At 43.0% G+C, this 26024-nt stretch overlaps 1 protein-coding gene across 2 annotated transcripts in view; it reads left to right on the top strand.

The window, feature by feature from the left end:
* Nucleotides 1–26024, top strand: part of LOC138738985 (glypican-6-like) — a 699276-nt gene that overhangs the window by 218701 nt on the left and 454551 nt on the right. For both annotated transcript variants that reach the window (XM_069890288.1, XM_069890289.1), the window contains one exon: nt 22210–22368. In XM_069890288.1, the coding sequence (XP_069746389.1) occupies nt 22210–22368 (159 nt within the window). The remainder of the gene's footprint in view (nt 1–22209; nt 22369–26024) is intronic.

Below are 26024 nucleotides of genomic sequence, written 5' to 3'. Positions count from 1 at the left end.
TTTCTGGTTTTATTAACATTCATAGTTTTTCCACCAACCATATAATGTAATATGGAACACATGAACACCAAAATCAGCCGGTCTTTTTAGCGTCTGTAGAGACAAAAATATATTCCAACATTTCAGGCCTGAGCTCTTCTTCAAGGTATAAGCCAGAAATCTCAGAAAGTCTCAGTAAATCTCAGAAAGTCTCAGAATTCAGACAATGGGGGAGGAGTCGAGACCAACAAAAGGTGTTAATTGGATCTGATAAGGGGGGAGGTAAGCATTTACCATGTTTGTGTGAAAGGGGATGGAATATTGGGACAGTGATGGGGAAGAGCGGTGGGGGAGCATTTTTAACGAAAGCCATTTGGTTGGAGAGTGCTTGGAGGGAAGATGAGATGTTGTTCTTCTAATTTGTGGGTTGCCTCAGACTGAGAGTGCACGAGACCATGGATTGACATGTTGGCAAGGGTCTGGGGTGGGGAATTGAAATGGGTGGCCGCTGTGAAATACTCAGTGCTCAACAAAGCAATCTTCCCATCTGTGTCCAGTCTCTCCGATATAGAGGAATCTATAACGGGAGCTCCTATTCAAAATAGTATTTGTGTGATTAATATTAACTAACCTGATTTTGTGAACCTGTTGCCGAATTTTGAAAATTTCACTAAGAATTGGAAACTAGTTGGTGAAGATCAGATTGTGTGGCAGTCTAATTACTGCCTAAACATGTGCTGGTGTGATACTGGTTTCAGTACACACTGTCTCTTATTGTTTTAAGAGTTTACCAGATTTCAAAAACCTGTATTATCTGTAAGGAGTCCCTTCAAAATGTACCGGGGATGTAGGTCAATTGATTGTAATGGGGTTGCATGGACTCGTGGGCCAAAATTACTGTATGTCTAAATTTAAAAAAAAATCTTTTTTATTAGCTCGATAAGTAGGTTTCTGCAGAATAATAGTTTTTTAGATTTTTTAAATTCAGAGATACAGCACGGTAAGAGGCTGCAGGACAAGACTGTTTTGTCCAAGTACACCTACCAACAACATGACATTACATGGGAGGATGTCTCGAGAGAATGTACAAAAACCTTGCAGACAGAGGTGGATTCAAACTTGGGTCTCTGGCGCTGTAATAGCATTATGCTAACTGCGCTGCCCCAGACATGGAAAGTTTCAGACAATGCCAGTAAAACAACAGGAGGACTTGATTGTGGCAGGCTGTTGTTTGAGAGTTTGTTGTCCTAAAGGTGTCTTTCCCTGTGGAGAAAAAATAACTGGAGGTGTTGGGATCTAGAGCAAACAACGGAGGAACTCAGTAGGTCAGGCAGCATCCATGTGGAGAAATGGTCAAGCAGCATTTGGACTTGTAGCCCCTTATCAAGGCCAGTGTAAAGAGATGTGATGTGGGAAACAAGCTGAGGAGTAGCCAAGATGTAACAGGGTATTGGAGAGAAGGTGAGAGAGGTGGAGAGATGGGTAGAGGGAGAAAGTTTGAGGAGGGGATGGTGTTAGAGAGAAAACTGAGGAGAAGGTCAGGAAAAGATGGGAACTGGAACAGAATGGAAGTATGGTTTACCTAAAACGAAAAATTATGTTGATAAAGTCTTAATGAAGGATCTTGAACCAAAATATTGAAGGACTGTTTTTTCCCACAGACTCAGACTTTCTCCAGCAGTTCCTTGTTCCCTTCTGTCTATAGTTTCAGTCTATACCTATGCCAATAAATCACATTAGTTCTTTCTCAAAGTCTGACGATAAAGTAGGTAGCCGTATTAAAAAGGGAAAAAGACAAGTATTTGGGAACTGGATAGATTTGATAAAATCAGTCCATTGTGGATTTTAGCCAATATATTTAATCATTGGAGGGGAAAAGAATAAACCCCTGCCTGATTTAACTGCCACATCATTGCCAAGGATTTCTCTGACACCTGGGTGAAGTTAAGCAGAAACCTTTCTCAAAAGACTTTGCCATGATCCAGACAGATTAAAAATCATCGCACAAACACAGCATTTCAAAGCTCTCAACTCTTTTCAAAATGGATGCTCACTAATCTTGTGAAGAGAATGATACCTGTGCCTTTAGATGAGATAAAACAGCTGTTTCACTGGGCAACACGGAGAGCTTTCGATTTAGTTGCTGCCTGTGAGGAGTTTGTACATTCTCCCTGTGTCTGCGTGAGATTTCACCAGTTCCCACCACTTGAAACATACAGGGGGTTGGTTGCAGGTTAATTGGGTGTAAATTTGGCAGCACGGACTCGTGGGCCGAAAGGACTGTTACTGTGCTGTAAGTCTAAATTTTTTAAAAATGAAATGAACTTTTTAACTATCACCTCAGGTTTTCTGATTAAATATCTCAGGCTTTATTTTAAAGTTTTATTTTTTTATTCCTCCAGTATATTTCAGGAAATTTTGATCAGGATTTTTTAATTTCTCTAATTAAAACCAATTTAGTTCTGAATCTCTCCCAGTAATGCTCTAACGTTCTCAGTTTTTAAAGCCTTTTTCCGAATCACTTTTCAAAATCTTACTTCCTGAACTATTTTAATTTTTAGAAGGCTAAAACTGACCAAAAGTTCAAGTGTTATTTAATTGGACTTGACAATTAATCTAATTTTGTACTTTGGTCTGGAATTAAATGTCATAAAGATACAAATCACAAGTTGATTATAGTGTTTTAATTATAGAGTGGTAATGGCACAGGAGGAAGTTATTTGGTCCCTTTGAGTCTTTCCTGGCTCTCTGCAAGAACAATGCATCTAGTCCCACTCCCCATTCCTTCCCCGAGGTCCTGCATTTTTTGCCAATTCCCTTTAAATGCTATAATTGAATCTGTCTCCACCATCCTGTGAGGCAATGCAGTCTAGATGCTGATCACTTATGATTTACAAAAGAAACCAAATGCGACTTTAAATCGTAGACATTTTCTCTCGGATTTCTCCGTCGTTACTTCCTCCCCCCCCCCACCCCCCTCCCCGAGACCTGACTGGTGACAAGAAAACAATTCCAGCTTCTCCAATCTTTTCACACAACATTGTTCCCCATAATGTCTTTCACCACAAGAAGTATCCGAGTAGATCTAGTCGTCCTTCCCAGAGCCAAGCTGTCCCAGAAAGATTCATTTTAACTTGGCCATTTTATCATTCTGAGTACAAGTCCCGGAACTAGTCCAACTTGGATGTGGATCATGTATGATCATATATGATCCGGCCTGTACAATGTAAATCTTCCAGCTTAAGACATCAGTTCCCAGTTATTTGTAAGAATGCTAGGGCTACTCAGGATCCTTTAAACTAGAATGGTTGGGGGGAGGGAACAAAATAGTACAGAGCAGTAAGGAGAAGGTTAGAATGCAAACAAAGAAAGTTTGTAGTAAGTATTTGAATATGGATGGGCAGGTGATAGAGAAGGGAAATGCTCTGGAAGAAGATGAAGGGCAATTGGCAGGAAAAGTAAATAATGTTGTTCTTAAAGATGAGGGAAAACAGGGATTAAAAATTGGGAAATCCCTGAAATTCATATATTTTAATGCCAGGAGTATTGTAAAAAAGGTGGATGAGCTGAAGGTGTGGATTGATACTTGGAAGTATGATGTGGTAGCGATTAGTGAGACATGGTTGCAGGAGGGATGTGATTGGCAACTGAATATCCCTGGGTTTCGTTGTTTTAGGTGTGATAGAGTCGGAGGGGCAAGAGGAGGTGGGGTTGCATTGCTTGTCAGGGAAAATATTACAGCGGTGCCAAGGAAGGATAGATTAGAGGGCTCATCCACGGAGGCTATTTGGCTGGAACTGAGGAGTAGGAAAGGAGAGGTTACACTTGTAGGGGTGTATTATAGACCACCCGGAGGGGACCGAGACCTAGAGGAGCAAATCTGTAGGGAGATAGTAGATATTTGTGATAAGCACAGGGTTGTAATTATGGGAGATTTTAATTTTCCACATATAGATTGGGAAACACATTCTGTGAAAGGACTGGATGGGTTAGAGTTTGTGAAATGTGTGCAAGATAGTTTTTTACAACAATATGTAGAGGTGCCGACCAGAGAAGGAGCAGTGTTAGATCTACTGTTGGCAAACGGGATGGGTCAAGTGACGGAGGTTAGTGTTGGTGAGCACTTCGGGTCCAGTGATCATAATGCCATCGGCTTCAATGTCATTATGGAAAGAGAGAAATCAGGGCCAAGGATTGAGGTTTTTGATTGGGGAAAAGCTAGATTTGAGGAGATGCGAAAGGACTTGCAGGGTGTGCATTGGGACAATTTGTTTTATGGGCAGGATGTAGTAGAGAGATGGAAGTCTTTTAAAGATCAGCTTTTGAGAGTGCAAAAGCTTTATGTTCCTGTTAGGTTAAAAGGAGGGGCAAAAGGTTTGAGAGAGCCGTGGTTTTCAAGGAATATTGGAAACTTGGTTTGAAGAAAAAGGGAGACGTACATTAGATATAAGAAGCATGGAGTTAAGGAGATGTTTGAAAGATACATTGAATGTAAGAGGAATCTTAAGAGAGGAATTAGGAAAGCTAAAAGAAGGTATGAGAAAACTATGGCAAGCAGGGTGAAAACTAATCCAAAAGAGTTCTACAAATATGTTAATGGTAAGAGGAAAGCTAGAGACAAAATTGGTCCCTTAGAAAATCAGAGCGGAAAACTGTGTGTGGAGCCTAGAGAAATGGGGGAGATATTGAACAGTTTCTTTTCTTCGGTATTCACTAAGGAGAAGGATATTGGGAGATGTGAGATAAAAAAAGCAAATTGGGTAAATATGGGGAATATAGAGATTACAAAAGGTGTAGTTTTAAGGCTTTTGAAGAATATAAAGGTGGATAAGTCTCCGGGACCAGACGGGATCTTCCCCAGGACATTGAGAGAAGTGAGGGAGGAAATAGCAGAGGCTCTGGCGGTAATTTTCCAAATGTCATTAGATATGGGGATAGTGCCGGAGGATTGGCGCATTGCGCATGTGATTCCGTTATTTAAAAAGGGTTCAAGGAGGAAGCCTGGCAACTATCGGCCTGTAAGTTTGACGTCTGTGGTAGGTAAATTAATGGAGAAAATTCTTAGAGATAGTACTTATAAACATCTGGATAGACAGGGTCTGATCAGGAGCACTCAACATGGATTTGTGGGAGGAAGGTCATGTTTGACCAATCTGATTGAATTTTTTGAAGAGGTGACTAGGAATGTGGATGAGGGTAGCGCAGTGGATGTTGTCTATATGGACTTCAGTAAGGCCTTCGATAAGGTACCACATGGAAGGTTAGTTAAGAAGGTGCAGTCTTTAGGTATAAATTTTAAGATAGTCAAATGGATTGAACATTGGCTGAAAGGGAGAGGCCAAAGGGTGGTAGTGGATAATTGTCTGTCAGGTTGGAGGCCGGTGACCAGTGGTGTGCCTCAAGGATCTGTATTGGGCCCATTGTTGTTCGTTATATACATTAATGATCTAGATGATGGGGTGGTGAATTGGATTAGTAAATATGCAGACGATACTAAGATAGGTGGAATAGTGGATAATGAAGAAGGTTTTCAAGGATTACAGAGGGATTTGGGCTGCTTAGAAAAGTGGGCTGAAAAATGGCAGATGGAATTTAATGCTGATAGTGTGAGGTGCTTCATTTTGGTAAGAAGAATCAGAATAGGACATACGTGGTAAATGGGAGAGCATTGAGGAATACAGAAGAGCAGAAAGATTTAGGAGTAACGGTACATCGTTCCCTGAAGGTAGAAACTCACGTGAATAGGGTGGTGAAGAAGACTTTTAGTATGCTGGCCTTTATCAATCATTGCATGGAATATAGGAGTTGGGAGGTGATGTTGAGATTGTATAAGACGTTGGTGCGGCCTAATTTGGAGTTCTGTGTGCAGTTCTGGTCGCCTAATTATAGGAAGGATATAAACAGAGTGGAGAGAGTGCAGAGAAGGTTTACCAGAATGTTGCCTGGGTTTAAGCATCTGGAGTATGGGGAGAGATTGGACAGATTGGGTCTTTATTCTTTGGAGCGTAGAAGGTTGAGAGGGGATTTGATAGAAGTATTTAAGATTATGAAAGGGATAGACAGAATGGATGTGGATAGACTATTTCCGTTAAGAGGAGGAAAGATTAAAACAAGAGGACATGAGTTAAGAATTAAGGGGCAGAGGTTTAGAGGTAACATGAGGGGGAACTTCTTTACTCAGAGAGTGTTAGCCGTGTGGAATGAGCTTCCGGGAGAAATAGTGGCGGCGGAGTCAATTGTATTATTTAAGAAAAGGTTGGAGAGGTATATGGATGAGAAGAAGATGGAGGGTTATGGGCATTGTGCAGGGAGGTGGGACTAGAAAGGGGTGTTTGGTTCGGTGCGGACTAGAAGTGCCTAATTGCCTGTTTCCGTGCTGTAATTGTTATATGTTATTTGTTATATGTCAATTGAGCTGTAAGCATTTATGCCAGATCTAAGACCAGTGATGAGGTGGCTGGGTGGTTGTTAAAATGCAGCAGTCTCTGTGTGACTCTACTTGGGACACACGAGAGACTGGAGATGCTGGAACCTGGAGCAGCAAACAATGTATGTAGCGGGTCGAGCAGCTTCTGAAGGGGAAAAGAAATTGTCATTTTGGGCTAGTGTCTTCATCCAGGCTGCGAATGCAGAGGGGTGAAGCGAGTGAGGACAGGGTGGGAGGGGCAGGGCAGGGGACAGGGGGCCTGGTTAACCAGGGAGGAGGTGAAGGATGACAGAGAGAGTCTGTTGATAGGTGCCAAAATGAAAGGGAGAGGCAGGAGGGGAATAATACAAGGATCAGATGGAAGATGATATCGCAGGGAGGAGAGAGCTGATAAGTGGAGACCCATCTGCCCTCCTCCAATAGCTCATGATACTAATATCGATACTTTTTCAGATTTCAGCACTGACAGCCTTTGATTCTTTTCATTTTATCTGTGGCCCTTGCGATTTGAAAAGGTCACCCCTCAGCTTCTTACATTAGGGAATAAAGGCCCAGCCCATCCTTACACCTCCAGTCCCAGCAACATACTGGTGAATCCTGTACACCTCCTCCAACTCTGATAATCCTCTTATTGATGGGTGACAGGAACTGCACTTGTTGAGTATGGTCTCATCAATGCCCATATACAGCAGCATCATGATGTTCCAACATTTGGACTTCATAGTCTGGCCAATGAAGGCCAGAGTGCCACCATCACCACCCCATCGATCTGAGTTGCCATCTTCAGGGGACCATGCACCAGTTAATACTCCAAGGTCTCTATCCACAACATCTACCATTCACCATGCAGGTTCTGGCCTGGTTTGACTTACTAAACTGCAACACCTCACACTTGTCTGAGTTAAATCTAATCTTGATCCTGTCGTAAATTTACATATCCTTCGCTGATTTTGGTGTCATCTGCAAATATACTAATCATGTTAATTTCATTGCCGTCCAAATTGTTAATATGAAAAAGAAACAGCAGTGGATCCAGCATCTACTCCTGTGGCATACCTCTGGTCACAGACATCTAATCAGAAAAACAATCCCCTACAACGACCCTTTAACTCCATTCACTGAACTAATTTTGAGTCCAATTGGCCAGCTCACTTTGTACCCACGTGATCCACTCAATATACTTGTGTAATTGTTGATTTCATGTGATAGTTGACGTCTCCTTGTTTGGCCCATAAATCGCAAATTTTTCATTTGACCCATCTAAATGTCGACCCTCCCCCCTCCTGACTGTGGACCCTCGCCGCAGGCGCCCGGCCACCAGAGTTCCCAACACCCCAACTGCCCATCCAACGCCCATCCAAGTCCCCAACACCTCAAACGTAGACTTATCACCCAGTCCTGGCCATCTGAGCTCCCTTGATCGACACAGTTAGCATCATGTAAAAGTCAACCCCCTCCCTCCCATACTTACCCTGAAAAATTGGCCCAAAAATTCGACTATTGCATGAGTACATATGGTAACTTTCCAGACTAACCTGTCATATGGGACCGGGTGAAAGACTTTGCTGATGTCCACATATGCAACGTCCACAGCCTTGCCCTCATCAGTCCTCTTGGTCGCGTCTTCAAAAAAACTCTCAGATTCTGTCTCACATCAAGGCTCTATTGATTACTTCGCTTCAGCCCCTGTCCATCCAAATACCAAAAGAATCACATCCAGCAACTTTCCCACCACTGGTGTCAGTGTCACAGACCCGTAGTTCCCTGCCTCTTCCTTGATGCCCTTTTCAAATATCAATACGAGATTAGTCACTCTCCAGTTTTCCAGTATTTCACCTGAGGCTAAGATTGAAATAAATATCTTTGCAAGATTCTCTACAGTTTCTGCTGTTTACTTCCCACAAGTTCCAAGGATGTATATTGTCAGGCCCTGGGATTAGTCCACTTAAATGGTCTCCAAGGCTAATGATAAGTCTTCACTGATAGTTTGCATGTGGTCCAGGACATCGCAACATTGGCTTCAATTATGTTTCATAGCATGGAAACATAATCTTTGGCCCATCTTATCCTTACCGACCAATTATTCAGACCACTTCCCTCTTGACCTTTCCTTTCCATGCCTTTTTAATGTTCCAATTATCCCCACTTTTACCATTTTCTCATGCACTCATTCCATATACTTACCACCTTCTGTGGGAAGAAGGTGCCCTCAGGTCCCTTGTATCTATTTTCTCTTTCACCCTCTAATTTTAGATTCCCTATCCTGAGGGAATCTGTGCCCCTCATGATTTTATAAACCTCCACAGAATCAAAATTTATTGTCATGAACAAGTCATGCAATTCGATGATTGTGGGAGCATCACAGTGCAAACATTCATATTATAACCATCTTACAAAATTACTATAAAAACATAAAAATAATAGTGCACAAAAAATGAGGCAGTGTCTTTGGTTCATTGATTATTCAGGAATCTGATGGTAGTGGGGAAGAAGCTGTCCTTGTGCCACTGAGAGCTCGTCTTTAGGCTCCTGTACCTTTTCCCGATGGGAGCAGAGTGAAGAGGGCATGGCCTGGATGGTGGTGGTCTTTTAGGATAGAGGCTGCTTTTTTAAGACACTGCCTCATGTAGATGTCCTCAATGGAGTGATTTGGTGCCTATGATGTTGTAGGCCGAGTTAACAACTCTCTGGAGTTTAGTCTTGTCCTGAGAGTTGTCACCTCCGTACCAGGCAGTGATGCAACCAGCCAGAATGCTCTCCCCGGTACACCTGTAGAAGTTTACGAGAGTCTTCGGTGACATACTGAATCTCCTCAGACACTCACAAAGTATAGCATCTGGGGAGCCTTCTTTGTGATTGCATCAACATGGAGGCTCCAGGATTTATGAAGGGGAAATTATTCTTGATAAATCTTCTGGAATTATTTGAGGATGTAACTATGAAACTGGACAAGAGAGAGCCAGTGGGTGTCATGTACCTGGACTTTCAGAAACCCTTTGATAAGGTCCCATAGAAAATTAGAGCACATGCTATTGGGGGAAGGTACTGACATGGACAGAATGTTGGTTGGCAGACAGGAAACAAAGAGTGGGGATTTACAGGTCCCTTTCAGAATGACAGGCAGTGACTAGTGGGAACCACACAGCTCGGTGCTGGGTCCTCAGCTGTTTACAGTATATATTAATGATTTAAATGAAGTGATTAAAAGTAACATTAGCAAATTTTCAGATGACACAAAGCTGGGTGGCAGAGTGAAATGTGAGGAGGATGTTATGAAAACGCAGGGTGACTGACCAGTTGGGTGAGTGGGCAGATGTATGGCAGATGCAGTTTAATGTGGATAAATGTGAGGTGATCCACTTTGGTGGCAGGAACAGGAAGGCAGATTACTACCTGAATGTTGTCAAGTTAGGGAATGGGGAACTACAATGAGATCTCAGAGTCCTTGATCATCAGTCACTGAACGTAAGCATGCAGGTACAGCAGGCAGTGAAGAACACTAATGGCATATTGGCCTTCATAGCAAGGGGAGTTGAATAAAGGAGCAGAGAGGTCCTTCTACAGTTGTACAGGACCCTGGGGAAACCACACCTGGAATATTGTGCATGTTTGGTCTCCAAGTTTGAGGAAGGACATTCTTGCTATTGAAGGAGTGCAGCATAGGTTCACGAGGTTAATTCCCAGGATGTCATAGGTAGAAAGATTAGAGAGACCGGATTTGTATACTCTGGGATTTAGAAGGTTGAGAGGGGATCTGATTGAAAAATATAAGATTATGAAAGGACTGGAAATGCTAGAGGCAGGAAACGTGTTCCCAATGTTGGGGGAGTCCAGAACCAGAGACCACAGTTTAATAATAAGGGGTACGCTATTTAGAACGTAGTTGAGGAAAAACTTTTCCACCCAGAATGTTATGGATGTGTGGAATGCTCTGCCTCAGAAGGCAATGAAGATCCGTTCTCTGGATGCTTTCAAGAAAGGGTTAGATAGAGCTCTTAAAGATAGTGGAGTCAAGGGATATGGGGAGAAGGCAGGAATGGGGAACTGATTCTGGATGATCAGCCATAATCACAGTGAATGGCAGTGCTGGCTCAAGGGTCAAATAGCCTACTCCTGCACCTATTGTCTATTGACAGATACTCGGAGATTTGACATCCAGGAATTTGAAGTTCTTGACCCTCTCCATTACTGAGCCCTCGATGAGGAGTGGGTTGTGTTCCCCTCACTTCCTCCAGAATCATCTCCTTGGTTTTGCTAACATTGAGCACGAATTTGTTGTTGTTATACCATTCAACGAGATGATCTATCTCCTTCCTGTAAACTTCCTTATTACTGTTTTTGATTCTGCCGGCAACTGTGGTGTCATCGGCAAACATTGATGGCATTGGAATTATGCCTGAAGACCCAGTCGTGGGTGTATAACGAGTAGAGCAGTGGGCTAAGCTCCATCCTTGGGGTGCGCCTGTGTTGATAATATGTGAGCAGCTGTATGTATGAATTGCTCTTTTCGAGGTGGCCCAGAGCTGAGTCAAGAGCCAGCGATATTGCATCTGCTACTGAGCAGTTGTGGCGATAGGAAATAAAAAGTCTCAGTCTATCCGGGATCTCCTTATAATTCAAGCCCATCATTTCCAGGGATATTCTTGTGAATCTTTCTATGTTTTCCAGCTTAATGACATAATTCCTATAGCTGGGTGACCAACACTGTTTGCAACACTGCAGGTGTGGTGTCACCAGCACCTTCTACGTGATGTCCCTGCTCTTGTACTCAATGCCATAAGTGATGAAGGAAATATTTCAAATGTCTTCTTCGCCACCCTCACTACCTGTATCATAAGAACATAAGAACTCAGGAGTTGGCCATCTGGCCAGTCGAGCCTGTCAGGTGTTGCCACATTCATGGAAATTCTCAATCTTCTATAAACTTCTCCACACTGATGAGAAATATTCAATTAAAGTATCAACCCACCTCCTGTGGCCTGATCTTTACCAGGACCAATTCTCTCCCTAGCCAGCCACGTAGACTTCATATATCTGTTATTTTCACTTTCTGCCAGATCCAAATCATGTCTTTTATCCTTCTGATTTGCATGTGAATAAACTCTTGCATTGAGGGATTCACTTAACCTGGACTCCTTAAATCTGACATATACCTCCCTTTTCCTGACCAGAATACCAGTGTCTCACATCAACCAGGATTCCCTCAGCTTGCCAGCCTTGCCCTTCACATGGCCATCCCCTTTCGCTGTCTCATCTTTTCAAACCTTCTACTTCCCAGCCATCCCCTTACCTGCAAACATCCTCTGCCAATCAACCTCTGCAAGTTCCAACCCAATGCTTCAATTTGGGATCTTAACTTGTGAACAATATTTCTCCCTAACTACTTTACAATGAATGGAATTCTGTCGCTGGACCCAAAGGGCTCTCCCCCGCAGTCACTCCAGACAGTTGCCCTATCTTGTTTGTCACAAGGAGGTCCGCTGTTGTGCCTTCTCTCTAAGACCCACAATACTGTATATGAACTCTTGAACCCTTTAACCAATTCCACCCTATCCAATCACTTTGTACTCTGGTGTCCCAGTGAATAGTAGGGAAGTTAAAATCTCCCTTAAGGTGCTCAGATTTATTTTTGATAGATTTTTTTAATGTGTACATATATACATATATATAAATAAAATATTTTTGACATCTTTTCTGTTTTTACCCAGTGCAGTGGAGGGGGTACTGAGTTTATACTCTTTGAAGTTTTATATGTATATATATATATATATATATATTTCAGTTTCATTCCCTTTTCTTCCTTGTGCTGTATTTATTATAAAAACAATAAAAAAAGATTGAAAAAGAAAGAAAATCTCCCTCTAATACTACCTTTTAATTCCTGCAGTTAACTGCAATTCCCCTACACATCTACACCAATTCCTGCTGACTACAGTCCCATCAAATGGCTTGTTTCGTAGCTCTACCCATATAGCATGACTCGATGATCCCATGAGAATATTCTTTCTGGAAATGGTTGCCATGTCTTCCCTCATCAAGGGGGTCACATACCCACCTCTCTTCGCTGCACATCTATCCCATCTGTCTTGTTTCATGCAAACTAACGCCCTGATTTTGTCCTTGCTTGTTAAGCTCATGCATTGAAATAAATGGAATTTAAACTAGCAGCCTTTCCTATATCTTTTCCCAGCTCCTGTTTGTCCTGGCCACTAAACATGCTTTCTTTGACAGCAGTATTTGCCTCCAGTTGTTCACCTGCCTCATCTCTGCTCTTGTTTTCACCCAATCTAGTCTAAACACAGCAACGAATCTCCTCGCCAGAATATTGGGGGACTCCCATCCATGTGCCTCTTTTACAGGTCCCCTTTGCCGTAGAAGAGATCTCAATGATCCATGACCAAGAAGCTTTTTCCCATCTACCAACTCCTCAGCAACACATTCCTCTTCCTCAACTCATTAGCAAGAGGCCGCTGGAGCAATCCAGTGATCACTGCCCTGGAGTCAACCCACTAATCAGCTCACTTTTGAGATGTAAAATGAAAACTGAGCACTTGGGGAGACCCACCTGGTCAGAAGAAGAACATGCAGACTCCACACAGTCAACAGCAGAGATGCAATGGGTTTAGAAACATAGAAACATAGAAAAATAGAAGATAGGAGCAGGAGTAGGTCATTCGACCCTTCGAGCCTGCTCCGCCATTCAACGAGATCATGGCTGATCTTAAAGTTCAGTACCCCGTCCCCGCCTTCTCTCCGTAATCTTTAATACCCTTATACTGAAGAAATAGATCTAATTCCCTCTTAAATATATTTAATGAACCTGCCTCTACTGCCCTCTGTGGCAATGAATTCCACAGATTCACCACCCTCTGGGTAAAGAAATTCCTCCTCATCTCGGACCTAAATGGTTTGCCTATTATCCTCAAACCATGGCCCCGGGTTCTGGATTTTCCCATCATTGGGAACATCCCATCTGCATCCATTCTGTCCAGTCCTGCCAGAATTTTATATGTCTCTATGAGATGCCCTCTCAATCTTCTAAACTCCAGCGAGTACAATCCCAATTTGCGCAATCTTTCCTCATAAGTCGTTCCTGCCATTCCAGGTATCAGCCTGGTGAATCGTCTCTGCACTCCCTCCATTGCAATAACATCCTTCCTTAGATAAGGTGACCAAAACTGCACACAATACTCCAGGTGTGGTCTCACCAAGGCCCTGAACAGCTGCAGTAAGGTATCCTTGTTCCTATACTCAAACCCTCTTGATACGAAGGCCAACATACCATCTGCCTTTTTAACCGCCTGCTGTACCTGCATGCTCGCCTTCAGAGACTGGTGTACAAGTACCCCTAGGTCTCTCTGCACTTCCCCATCTCTTAATCTATTGCCATTCAAATAGTAATCTGCCCTCCGGTTTGTATTACCAAAGTGGATAACCTCACATTTATCCACATTGTAGTGCATTTGCCATGTATCTGCCCAGTCCCTCTATTTATCCAAATCACATTGGAGCTTCCTGACCCCCTCTTCCGTGCACACAGCCCGTCCTAGCTTAGTGTCATTTGCAAATTTGGAGATATTACATCCAATCCCCTCATCCAGATCATTAATGTAAATTGTGAACAGCTGGGGTCCCAGTACAGATCCCTGTGGCACCCCTCTGGTCACCGCCTGCCACTCAGAAAACGAGCCATTTATCTCAACTCTCTGTCTTTTACCTGCCAGCCAGTTCTCAATCCACATCAATACTTTGCCCCCAATCCCATGAGCCTTGATTTTGGAAGCCAGTCGTTTATGCGGGACCTTATCGAAGGCCTTTTGGAAGTCCAGGTACACCACATCCACTGGCTCTCCCCCATCTATTTTACCTGTCACCATCTCAAAGAATTCCAATAGATTTGTCAAGCACGATTTACCTTTTGTAAATCCATGTTGATTCCGTCCGATCCCTTCTCTACTAGTCACGTGCTCCGCTATTACATCCTTAATAATGGATTCCATCATTTTTCCCACTACTGATGTAAGGCTCACCGGCCTATAATTCCCCGCTTTTTCTCTACCCCCCTTTTTATATAGTGGGGTAACATTAGCTGCCCTCCAATCCATGGGTACTGATCCTGAGTCTATCGAGTTCTGGAAAATAATTCTTAAAGCATCTGCTATCTGAATGGCCACTTCCTCAAGTACCCTAGGATGTAGATTATCAGGCCCCTGGGATTTATCTGCCTTCAATCCCATCAATTTCCCCAAGACCATGTCCTTAGAGATACTGATTTCTTTTAGTTCCTCCCTTGCATTAGTCTCTATGTTTCCCAACATCCTTGGGAGGTTATTTGTATCCTCTCTTGTAAAAACAGAACTAAAGTAAGAATTTAATTGGTCTGCCATTTCCTTATTCCCCATTATATATTCTTCACTGAGAGCGGCTATGTCGATGTCAAGTCTGAGGAGTTCATGTGCAATGAGGGCAGACCGACGTTCAGGTCGGTGGCTGTCAGTCTTGTCTAGCATGGTTCTGATGTTCCAGCATGCTAGCTTGAGTTTGTGAGCATCTTTTGAGGGGGAGGACGTGGAGGGGGAGGACGTGGAGGGGGAGGACGTGGAGGGGGAGGACGTTGAGGGGGAGGACGTGGACCTGTCCTCGGGCCTGCGCAAAGGAGCTTTTAGGTGGAGTGCAGTGCGCGCAGTACTGGCCCCACCCTTTACACCCATGGTTCGTGTGCCGTGGCCAAGCAAGCTGGGACGTGGCAGCGAGGTCCTTGGGTCGTAGGTTTTATATCGGAGTGGCCTTCTCCTATGCAGGTTTCTTACCCGGGCTGGAGGGGCCTGCCTCCCCTCCTAGGTCGGTCCATACTGCCCGGACCGGGGCCGAGGCCGCCGCACTTCACCCTGTGCCTGGACTGGGGCCACCGCCTCCCACTCCCTGCCCGGACCGGGGCCTCCGCCTGCCTCACTCGACCGAGGCCAGGGCCGCCGTCTCCCCCTTGCTCCTGCCCGTATCGGGGCCGCCGCCGTCTACCCTTCGCCCGGACCGGGGCCGGGGCCGCTGCTGCTCTCCCTGTGCCTGGACTGGGGCCGCCGCCTCCCACTCCCTGTCCGGACCGGGGCCTCCGCCTGCCTCACTCGACCGAGGCCGGGGCCGCCGTCTCCCCCTTGCTCCTGCCCGTATCGGGGCCGCCGCCGTCTACCCTTCGCCCGGACCGGGGCCGGGGCCGCTGCTGCTCTCCCTGTGCCCGGACTGGGGCCGCCGCCTCCCCCTTGCTCCTGCCCGTATCGGGGCCGCCGCCGTCTACCCTTCGCCCGGACCGGGGCCGGGGCCGCTGCTGCTCTCCCTGTGCCCGGACTGGGGCCGCCGTCTCCCCCTTGCTCCTGCCCGTATCGGGGCAAAGGACTCTACATCACCTTTGTTGACCTCACCAAAGCCTTCGACACCGTGAGCAGGAAAGGGCTTTGGCAAATACTAGAGCGCATCGGATGTCCCCCAAAGTTCCTCAACATGATTATCCAACTGCACGAAAACCAACAAGGTCGGGTCAGATACAGCAATGAGCTCTCTGAACCCTTCTCCATTAACAATGGCGTGAAGCAAGGCTGTGTTCTCGCACCAACCCTCTTTTCAATCTTCTTCAGCATGATGCTGAATCAAGCCATGAAAGACCCCAACAATGAAGACGCTGTTTACATCCGGTACCGCACGGATGGCAGTCTCTTCAATCTGAGGCGCCTGCAAGCTCACACCAAGACACAAGAGAAACTTGTCCGTGAATTACTCTTTGCAGATGATGCCGCTTTAGTTGCCCATTCAGAGCCTGCTCTTCAGCGCTTGACGTCCTGCTTTGCGGAAACTGCCAAAATGTTTGGCCTGGAAGTCAGCCTGAAGAAAACTGAGGTCCTCCATCAGCCAGCTCCCCACCATGACTACCAGCCCCCCCACATCTCCATCGGGCACACAAAACTCAAAACGGTCAACCAGTTTACCTATCTCGGCTGCACCATTTCATCAGATGCAAGGATCGACAATGAGATAGACAACAGACTCGCCAAGGCAAATAGCGCCTTTGGAAGACTACACAAAAGAGTCTGGAAAAACAACCAACTGAAAAACCTCACAAAGATAAGCGTATACAGAGCCGTTGTCATACCCACACTCCTGTTCGGCTCCGAATCATGGGTCCTCTACCGGCACCACCTACGGCTCCTAGAACGCTTCCACCAGCGTTGTCTCCGCTCCATCCTCAACATCCATTGGAGCGCTCACACCCCTAATGTCGAGGTACTCGAGATGGCAGAGGTCGACAGCATCGAGTCCACGCTGCTGAAGATCCAGCTGCGCTGGATGGGTCACGTCTCCAGAATGGAGGACCATCGCCTTCCCAAGATCGTATTATATGGCGAGCTCTCCACTGGCCACCGTGACAGAGGTGCACCAAAGAAAAGGTACAAGGACTGCCTAAAGAAATCTCTTGGTGCCTGCCACATTGACCACCGCCAGTGGGCTGATAACGCCTCAAACCGTGCATCTTGGCGCCTCACAGTTTGGCGGGCAGCAGCCTCCTTTGAAGAAGACCGCAGAGCCCACCTCACTGACAAAAGGCAAAGGTGGAAAAACCCAACACCCAACCCCAACCAACCAATTTTCCCTTGCAACCGCTGCAATCGTGTCTGCCTGTCCCGCATCGGACTGGTCAGCCACAAACGAGCCTGCAGCTGACGTGGACTTTTTTACCCCCTCCATAAATCTTCGTCCGCGAAGCCAAGCCAAAGAAGAAAAAATTATATATTCCCCTGATTCCGATTGCAAGGGACCTACTCTGGATTTCACCAATCTTTTCCTCTTGACATATTTATAAAAGCTTTTGCAGTCAGTTTTTATATTTGCCGCAAGCTTACTTTCGTAATTTATTTTTGCTCTCTTGATTAATCCCTTTGTCCTCCTTTGGTGCATCTTGAACTGCTCCCAATGTTCGGTTGTGGTACTTTTTTTTGGCCAATTGATACGCTCTCTCTTTGGACCTAATGCTGTCTCTAATTTCCCTTGTTATCCACGGTTGAGTCACTTTTTTTGGTTTATTTTTATGCCAAATGATTTTTGCAATTTCTCCATTAGATCTGTGAATGCTTTCTATTGTCGATCCACAGTCAACTCCCCCATAAACACCACCAATCAATCTTACTCAACTCCCATCTCATATCATCATAATTCCCTTTATTTAAATTAGAGGGATATGGGACTGGTGGGGGTGGGGCATGTTGGTTTGAAGGGCCTGTTTCCATGGTGTAGGACGTGATCAGAATTGTTGGAACTTTAAGGCAGTTACGTTGCCTGCCCTTTGGCTGCTCAAGTGCATCAGTCTGAAATCAGGTTTGAGAGCAAGAGGCACTGTCCTGTGTGGAATATTTGACTCATTCTTGGACTGCTGAGCCGAGCAGAGCATCCAGGTGCAAAGTTAGCTCTCTGTTCTCTGCTAAGGTAGCTGAGAAATACGTCACAAAGACCAAGAGCTCATCACCTCTCACTCTTCCACAATGGTATTGTTTCCTGGCATCCCTGAACTTGATAATAAAGCATAGACTGTTCCTTGCTCCTTGGAAGTGAATGTGGGGATCGAATGTGGACAGATCAAAATTCCTTTTGTGGTTTTGAAGGCAATATTCTCAGTGCTAGGCTGCTTTCTGATGGTACAGCACCACTGCCATATCCCACAGGATGATTGGCATCTGCAAAATAATTACCCAGCAATGACTCAGCAGTTTTGATCAAGGCAAGGACAGGGGAATCGGTAAACAAGGTTGTGTTCACATTTGTATTGTGCTTTCCTTTCAGTCTGGAAAGGAGATCTTTTGCTTTCAGTCATTGAGTACAGCTGTTTCAATTATGGAGCTGATAATGTGGAAATCTGGGCCTTGCTTATTTTCCCTCCCAGCTGTGTGAATTTAAGGGCACAATAAGGCCACCTCCTCTACATTCGTGAAAAGGAAAAAGCTTTGGCTGTGCATTAATAATCTATTGAAACGTAGAGCTAATAAATAATTCTGCATCTGATGTTTCTTTGCTTGAGATGACCATGTACCCATTTTCCTGCTTGTAATAACTCCATGCAAAATGTTTTTTTTTTAATTTCTAAATTTGCTTTGTTTCTACATTTTTTAAAATTTAGAAGCAGGTCCTTCTGGCCCTGGAGCCCACGCTGCTCAAATTAACATACAAACCCCATTTATCTTTAGAACATATTGGTGGCACTGTTTGCATAGCGGTTAGCCCAATGCCTTTACAGCACCAGCAATCAGGACTGGACCGGGGTTCAAATCCCGTGCTGTCTGTAAGGAGTTTGAATGTTCTCCCTATGTCTGTGTGGGTTTTCTCCAGGGGCTCTGGTTTCCTCCCACCCTTCAAGAACGTACCGGGGTGCAGGTTAATGGGGTATAATTAGGGCGGCATCGACTCGTAGGGCCAAATTGGCTGGTTGCAGTGCTGTATGTCTAAAAAAGACACGGGACAAAACTAGAACACCAAAAGGAAACCAACGTCGGCATGGGGAGAAGGTACAAATTTCCTACAGACAGCGGCGGATTCAAAGTGGGGTCACTGGCATTGTAATAGTGTTGTGCTAACCACTGTGCTAAGTGTGCCTCACTCACAAACTCTCACACAACAATGTAATATGCTTCAATATAATCTTAGCTGCTCATTCCATGTTTGGCATGAATTACTGAGCATTCTTTGAAGCATTTACTATCTATGAAAATCGGACACGTTTTGCAAGCATTCATTTCAATATGTGATGCTTGTGAATGCGCTAAGTGCAGGCTTAAAATTGCTGCCAAAATGATGCACTTGTCCATGGCCTGTATTGCTGATGAATAGGCCATAATACCAATTGACCAGGAACACTCTCATGTCAGCCCTGACTCAGAGATGCTTTTAACTCTGTCAGAAAGTTGAAGTGTTATTTTACAGACTGGGGCAATGGCATTTTGCTTGATATTTCTGCAGTCATGAGGAATGTTGCACTCTCAGAGAGGCCAAAGGTTAAGTGAAGCCTAAGGTGCAAGATTATTTGGGTTGATTTTTCAAAGACTATGTGATCTGGCCAATATTTAGCCAGCTCTGAAAAAAAACATGTTTTCTGAGATTCTACTGAACATAATCTTCCATTTTCCACTTTTCAATAAGTTTGGCATTGGCTGTAAAGCCAATTTTAGACTTTCCTGTTGCAAAAACTTTCATTATAAATATCAACTTTTCTTTCATCCTAAATTAGTGAGATAACCTAACTATAAAAGTGTTTACATCGAAGCTTACAGGTTCTGTCAGGATCTCAGACGTTCCTTTACCACCCTAACCCTAACCTACTTTAGACCCACCAAATGACCTGCTGTAACCGAGAATATTTATTTGTCTAACTATTTTTTATCATCTCTTTTTGTTCTGGGTAAGTTAATGAATAATATTGGAGTTTTTTTTTACAAAGGAGAATTTGGATATGTTTGTATATGGTAATAAACTCATCATTATCCTTGCTCTGACCATGAAGTTCATTCTAGCTGCTTTCTGTTCACCCTTCTGGAATTTGTGTCTGTGGGGTTGAAGAGCCATTGAATCCAGAGATAAATTTCTATCATAATTGGCTGGAAACATGAGCAGAAGTTGGCCGTCTTGCTCTGTATTCAATAACGCCATAGATGAGCTGGCTGTGGAATTAGCTCCATTTAACCACCTGTTCTCCATAAGCCTCAACTCCCCTCCTATTCATAAATCTGCCCATCTGTGTCTTAAAACCATTCAGTGAGGCAGGCTCTATTGTTTTCTTGGGGAAAGAATTCCATGCCAAAGCTATTTCCTTTATTCAGAAATTGAAGGAAACACAATTTTTCCTTTTCTTGGTACAACCTTAAAGGGCACTGGTCAAAGCACAGCTAGCAGTCATTTTCCATCAAGAATCTGGGATATTTTAGATCCTCAGAGCTGCCATTTTTCATACCTCCTTGCCAACCCTAACTGCACTCCCCTACAGACTCCCATCACCAACACCCTGAAAGCCATTTGCTCATTTACAAAATCACCATTATTGTTCAGTGACGATGAATGCTCAAGATGAAATAGTCCCGATGATGGGAGTTCACTAAAAAGGAAGAAAATGTTTTTTCTCTGCAGGAGTAGATAAAGAAGAGATGGAAATAGTGGAACCAAATGGAGGTTTATCTAAAATTAGAAAAATCAATAGGTTTAGCCTATTTGATCAAGTTTACATTTGTCCTCCTCAAATTGATGATATTCCATGTAGGAACAGTTGGGGAATTTGAATGGTTGGCTCCTGGAGGTTCAAGCTTAGACTTACAAACAGAGAGTAGGTGATCAGCAAAGTGGGAATCCAGTCTATGTTTGGCCTCACTTACATAGAAGAGACCACACTAGGTTACATCAAATGTTGAATCTCAAGGAGAAGGTCCATATTGTGCATGATGGAGATGAGATGTAGGGATATTATGCACTTTCTGTGGTTATAGCAGGAAATACCAAAGTGTGTAGAAGTGGGGTGTATGGAGGGAGAGCTGATGAGGGAATCTTGGAGAGACTGTTCCCTGCAAAAACTGGATGGGGGTGCAGAGGGAAATAAGAGGAGATCAGTCTGATTCAAGGCTTCTTCTGCAGCATGATCCTGTGATGCACCAATACACCATCAAGGACGGTATGCTAGTGGTTAGCACAATGCTATTACAGTGCCAGTGATCCGGGTTCAAATCTGGCAGTGTCTATAAGGAGTTTGTATATAATCCCCATTTTTGGATGGGTTTTCTCTAGTGCTCTGATGTCCTCTAACCCTTCAGAAACATAGTGTTTGTTGGTTAATTTCTGTATTTGGGCAGCACTGGTTCCTGGGCTGTTATCAGGCTGTATGTAAAAAAAAATCATCCATCAGATTGGAGATCCTTGTCTCAGCTTTGCTTACACTGAGCAAGACAAGATTCACCTCTTAAATTCTGGGTGGTTGCCAATCTTTAAAGTTTTATTCCTGTGCATTCTGTAAGCTATAAATGGATGTATTTTATGCCACAACATTGTTTATCACTGCAGTGAGACAAAGTGTTAAAATAATCTCCCTGTTGTAGGAGCCAATGCTTCCTGACATATTGTAGTTGATGTAGACAACATAATGTAAAAACTTGTCCCTGCTGCACACTGATGAATTAAAGCAGGTAATCCACTGCATAGCTGGATTAAAGCTGCAAATCAGGAGTATCAGGGTTTCTGGCAAAAGAGCTATAAATTTCAAAAAGGAAATCTGTAATTTGGTCAGTTAAAATTCCTCTTCTGGTTCTACTTTCCCTTTCAGTCAGTTCATTGAATAATATAGACCATGTGTCTGAATAGAAATGGTGTAGGTTTTAACATGCTTTTTAAAAATGAAAAAGATCCTGCTGGGACAGGGTCAACAAAATAAGAAAATAAAACTGACGTATTTTTACCTGCCAATCACTGTTGTCTATTTTAGAAACAGTGCACATTACACAAATTGTTCTTTACATTTGAAGTAAAGGTCCCTTTTACTGTAAAGTCTAAACCCTGGTAAAAAAAAAAGGAAGCAATTTCAAATTGTCAATTATGTTATTTTTTTTTAAAAATGTCCAAACTGGAAGAGATAAAGGGACAGTTGAACATGCAAGAAATACTCTGGAATTGTTAATGATTTTTGGAGACAATGATTTCATTACAAGGCACATTTCACATTGCCATTGAAATTCTCATTCAAAGCCAGTTTTCTTGCCATTGAATGACAAAGTTTTTTTTCATTTGGTTTTCAGGGGAGCATCTTCGGATATGCACACAAGGGTACACCTGCTGCACTTCGGAAATGGAAGACAAACTCAGCCAGCAGAGCAAGTTGGAGTTTGAAAATATGGTGGATGAAACAAGTCATTTTCTCTGCACAACGTTTGTTTCCAGACATAAGAAGTTTGATGGTGAGTGCACTGATTAATTCTCACTTTTCATATATGTTGTTGTGTACTAGAATAGCTTTAGGCTATTCTCTTTGGTGTAAGAATCAGGTGGAATTTGACACCACCATTTGGATTAAAACACCTTTGTAATCCATGACATTGCTTTCCATTGTGGTAAAGATATTCCTTTGTTGCAAACTGTGTATATTATGAAGGACATTAATGGTTACCACTGATTTGAGGACATAAGACGATATAAGCTCCAAGCAAGGATACTCATTCTGGTGAATTTAACTTACTGTATGTTTCAGCGAATGTCGACCATCAGATAGATTGGGTCCCCATTTTCAGCCTCATTTTCATGGCTTTATCATATGTTGAGTGTATAAGTCAACCCCCCCCCCGCCTCTAAATCGTGATGACTGAGCTGCGGGACGTTGGCTGAGGGTGGTTAATATCATGGAGGCTCCATCAAAATGACGAAAATAGGAAGTGAGATTTAAGTTGAAAGTGACAGAAATGGCCATGAAAACCAACAACTGTGCTACTGCAAGAAAATTTGGTGTGCATGAAAAGTTGGTAAGAGATTGGAGGTAGAAAAAAGAGACCAAAAGACAATGTTCTTTGAGAAAAGGAATCACTTGTTGGCTAGAGTTGGAAAATTGCATTGCAGAATGGGTACGTGAACAGAGGCAAGATTGCTACATGGTCATCCAAAATAAAATAAGAACATTTGCACTTCAGAGGGCCAAGTTGCACCCAGACCTCGGTGATGATTTTGAGGCTGCAGTCAGCTCGATTCATAAATAGGAAAAATCTGGTATTATACAAAAAACAAAAATTGCACAACTACCACAAGATCTTGATCATCAAGTTGCAAGTTTTCACCAGTTTATTATATGGAAGTGGCAGAAACACCAGTTTGCATTGGCAAATTTTGGAAATATTGACAAATCCCCATGAATTTTGACATGATAGGCAATAGAACAGTGGAATGGAAAGGTGTGAAAACTACAGGCCATGATGCTTACCCTGGTGTTATCGTGCATGGCTGACGGGACAAAGTTAAGACCCATGGTAATCTTCAGATAGAAAATTAAACCGAAAATGAAATTCCCTGCAGGTATTTTTGTACATTTCATGAGAAAGGATGGATGGGTGAAAATGGTGTAAAACTATAGATAGACAATGTGTGGAACAGGTGGTTTACACAAAGAACGGAGTTTGCTGGTCTGTGATATGTTTCGTAGCCACTTGACGAAGAAGACTAAAAGTAGATTAGGTCTAAGTAATACTTATATGGTGGTTATCCTGGGTGGTTTGACCTCTCTATTGCAACCTCTCTGTCTGCTTGAACAAGCCAGTCAAACACCATGTGCGCGAGGAATGGAAAACACGGATATCAAGTGCAGAAAAGTCGTTGAAAGAAGGCGGGGCAAGGTGTGCTGCATCACTTGATGTGCTGTGTAACTTCATGCTCAAGGCATGGGACAAAGTTAAAGTAGAGACTGATAAAATTGTTTAAAAAGTGTGGTATCTCTTGTGCAATTGATGGCAGGTAAGAGGATTTATTGTGAGACACTGACGACGAAGCCAAAACTGCCTCAGCAGATATAGACTGGGACCCATATGATGACTGTTTAAACAGTGAGAGTATGGATGTGCTTGCCACCAACTTTGCTTCAGTCAATGATAGCGAGAGTAATTTTATACTGGTAGCTTTAAAATTTATTGTAGTTGGGTTTTTTTGTTTTACAACCACTGAATCGATGTTGAGTATTTTTTTTTTTAATTGAATTTAAGTTGGAGCATCCATTGTAGCAAAGCCAAAGTCAATTCAAACTATTTCTTTCCACACCCCAATAATTATAATCTAAGTACCAGTGCACAACCAGAATTACTGCCACTAGAATTATTAAATCTTGCTTGCCAAATTGCAAAGTTGGAAGTATAATGTTTAAGTAATGTATAATGTTTCAGTTCTGGGTTTCAGTAATGTGTTAATGAAATATGCAACCATTTGAATTTGGAAAACCTATTTAATGTTCTGAAACCTCCTTGCTGGTATGACGTGGCTGAAATAGCTATATTGTATTTGGAGAACCCCTATTTCAATTGTTTTACCCTGTGGGGAGATTGGAAATATAAATGGTTGTTGAAAGTTGTGATCAGTAAAATCCACATTTCCCTAATCATTGCCATCTGCAAATCAAATCTAATTCATGAGAAGTGTTTATGTGGAGAACAGCATTGATTACATTGATACATAGCTAACAATAACATGTAGCTCAATCCTGTCTAATTCACAGCATTATTTTCTCTGAGTTCAGGAAAGAGGTGCATCTTTTCTCTTGAGGTTCTCTGGAGGTTTTATAAGTTTCCTTCACAACCTGCACATTACCAATAAAATATTAAGGGAGGAATTGGATTTCAAGGGTATGAGGGCCATAAAATACCCTTAGTAGAGCTATCGGGCTCAGAATGCTGGTGACTACAAAAGGAAGCATGTCTTTTGTTTTGTCCATGTAAAACATAATATCTACAAAAAGTAAAATCTCCTGGTATCCAGCATCTATGAAGATTGGAAGAGTGTATTTTTTGGTTGCTTGAGACTTACTCTTCCAATGCCTAACTAATACACCTGCATCAAACAGTTTAAAACACAAAAATGCTGCACTGTACTTACACTGAACAGACTTCACCTGCATAAATATATAAACCTGAAAGAACATTTACAAATTAAAACTTGTGTAATATTTTACTTATCATTTTATTTGTATTTATTTTATTTTTTAAAATTTATTTTCCTTGCTTTTTTTGCTGGTTGCCTGAGGCTGCCAGTTGCTTGAATTCCGAATAGCTGGGGTTTTACTACATTTATCTATCCTTTGGCATTTAATATCTCATTTTCTGATTTGGCACATTTGGTAATGTACCAGCCATTCTCAACGCTGACACCTGGGGCCCACAGCACATTTAAATAAAATCCTTATTTTCTTTTCACCTCACGTGACATGAACACAGTATGTTTCCAATTATCGGAAAACCACTTTACCAAAATTCTCAGTTATCCGCAAAATTTTTGATGGTGACATGACGTGACAAGTTGAAAAAAAATTGAATTATTTTTACCTGTCATGCTCAAGTGGGACTCTGATGAGCCATTTTGAATCCATTTCGAATCTTGCTGCATTGATTTTTTTTATAAATAGAAATCCCATTGTTTTTTTGGTAAAAAATTAAACTATTTCATGCTTGAAAAACCTTCCCTTGTTGATTGTAGTGTTTTAATCGCTGATACATGGGCTGGGATCAGAGCGAGGCAGATTTGGGGATTGGAGCAGGGACTCCAATTATACTATAGTGTGATTTCTGACCAATGGTGTTATGAAAGCACCCTCATCAAAATGATTACAACGGTTCCAAGAAGCAGCTCACCACAACCTTCTCAAGGGCAGTTCAGAATGGACAATAACGCAGTCCTTGTTACTGAGGCCTCAGGACAGAAATGTTGAATGCCTTTCGCTATTCGTGAATGCTGCAGATACCGTTGAGTTTCTCTACCATGTCCAAATCCTGAAATGAACAAAATGAAGATCCTCAGCTGTGATTTTATCAGATCACTAGGTAAATTGTGGGCTGATCTTTTTTTTCAGGCTGTGCTTAACATTCTACTT

The sequence above is a fragment of the Narcine bancroftii genome, chromosome 7 (assembly GCF_036971445.1).
Source record: "Narcine bancroftii isolate sNarBan1 chromosome 7, sNarBan1.hap1, whole genome shotgun sequence".
NCBI lineage: Eukaryota > Metazoa > Chordata > Chondrichthyes > Torpediniformes > Narcinidae > Narcine > Narcine bancroftii.
Note: the sequence above shows the minus strand (reverse complement) of the source record. Positions and strands in the feature narration are given on the sequence as shown.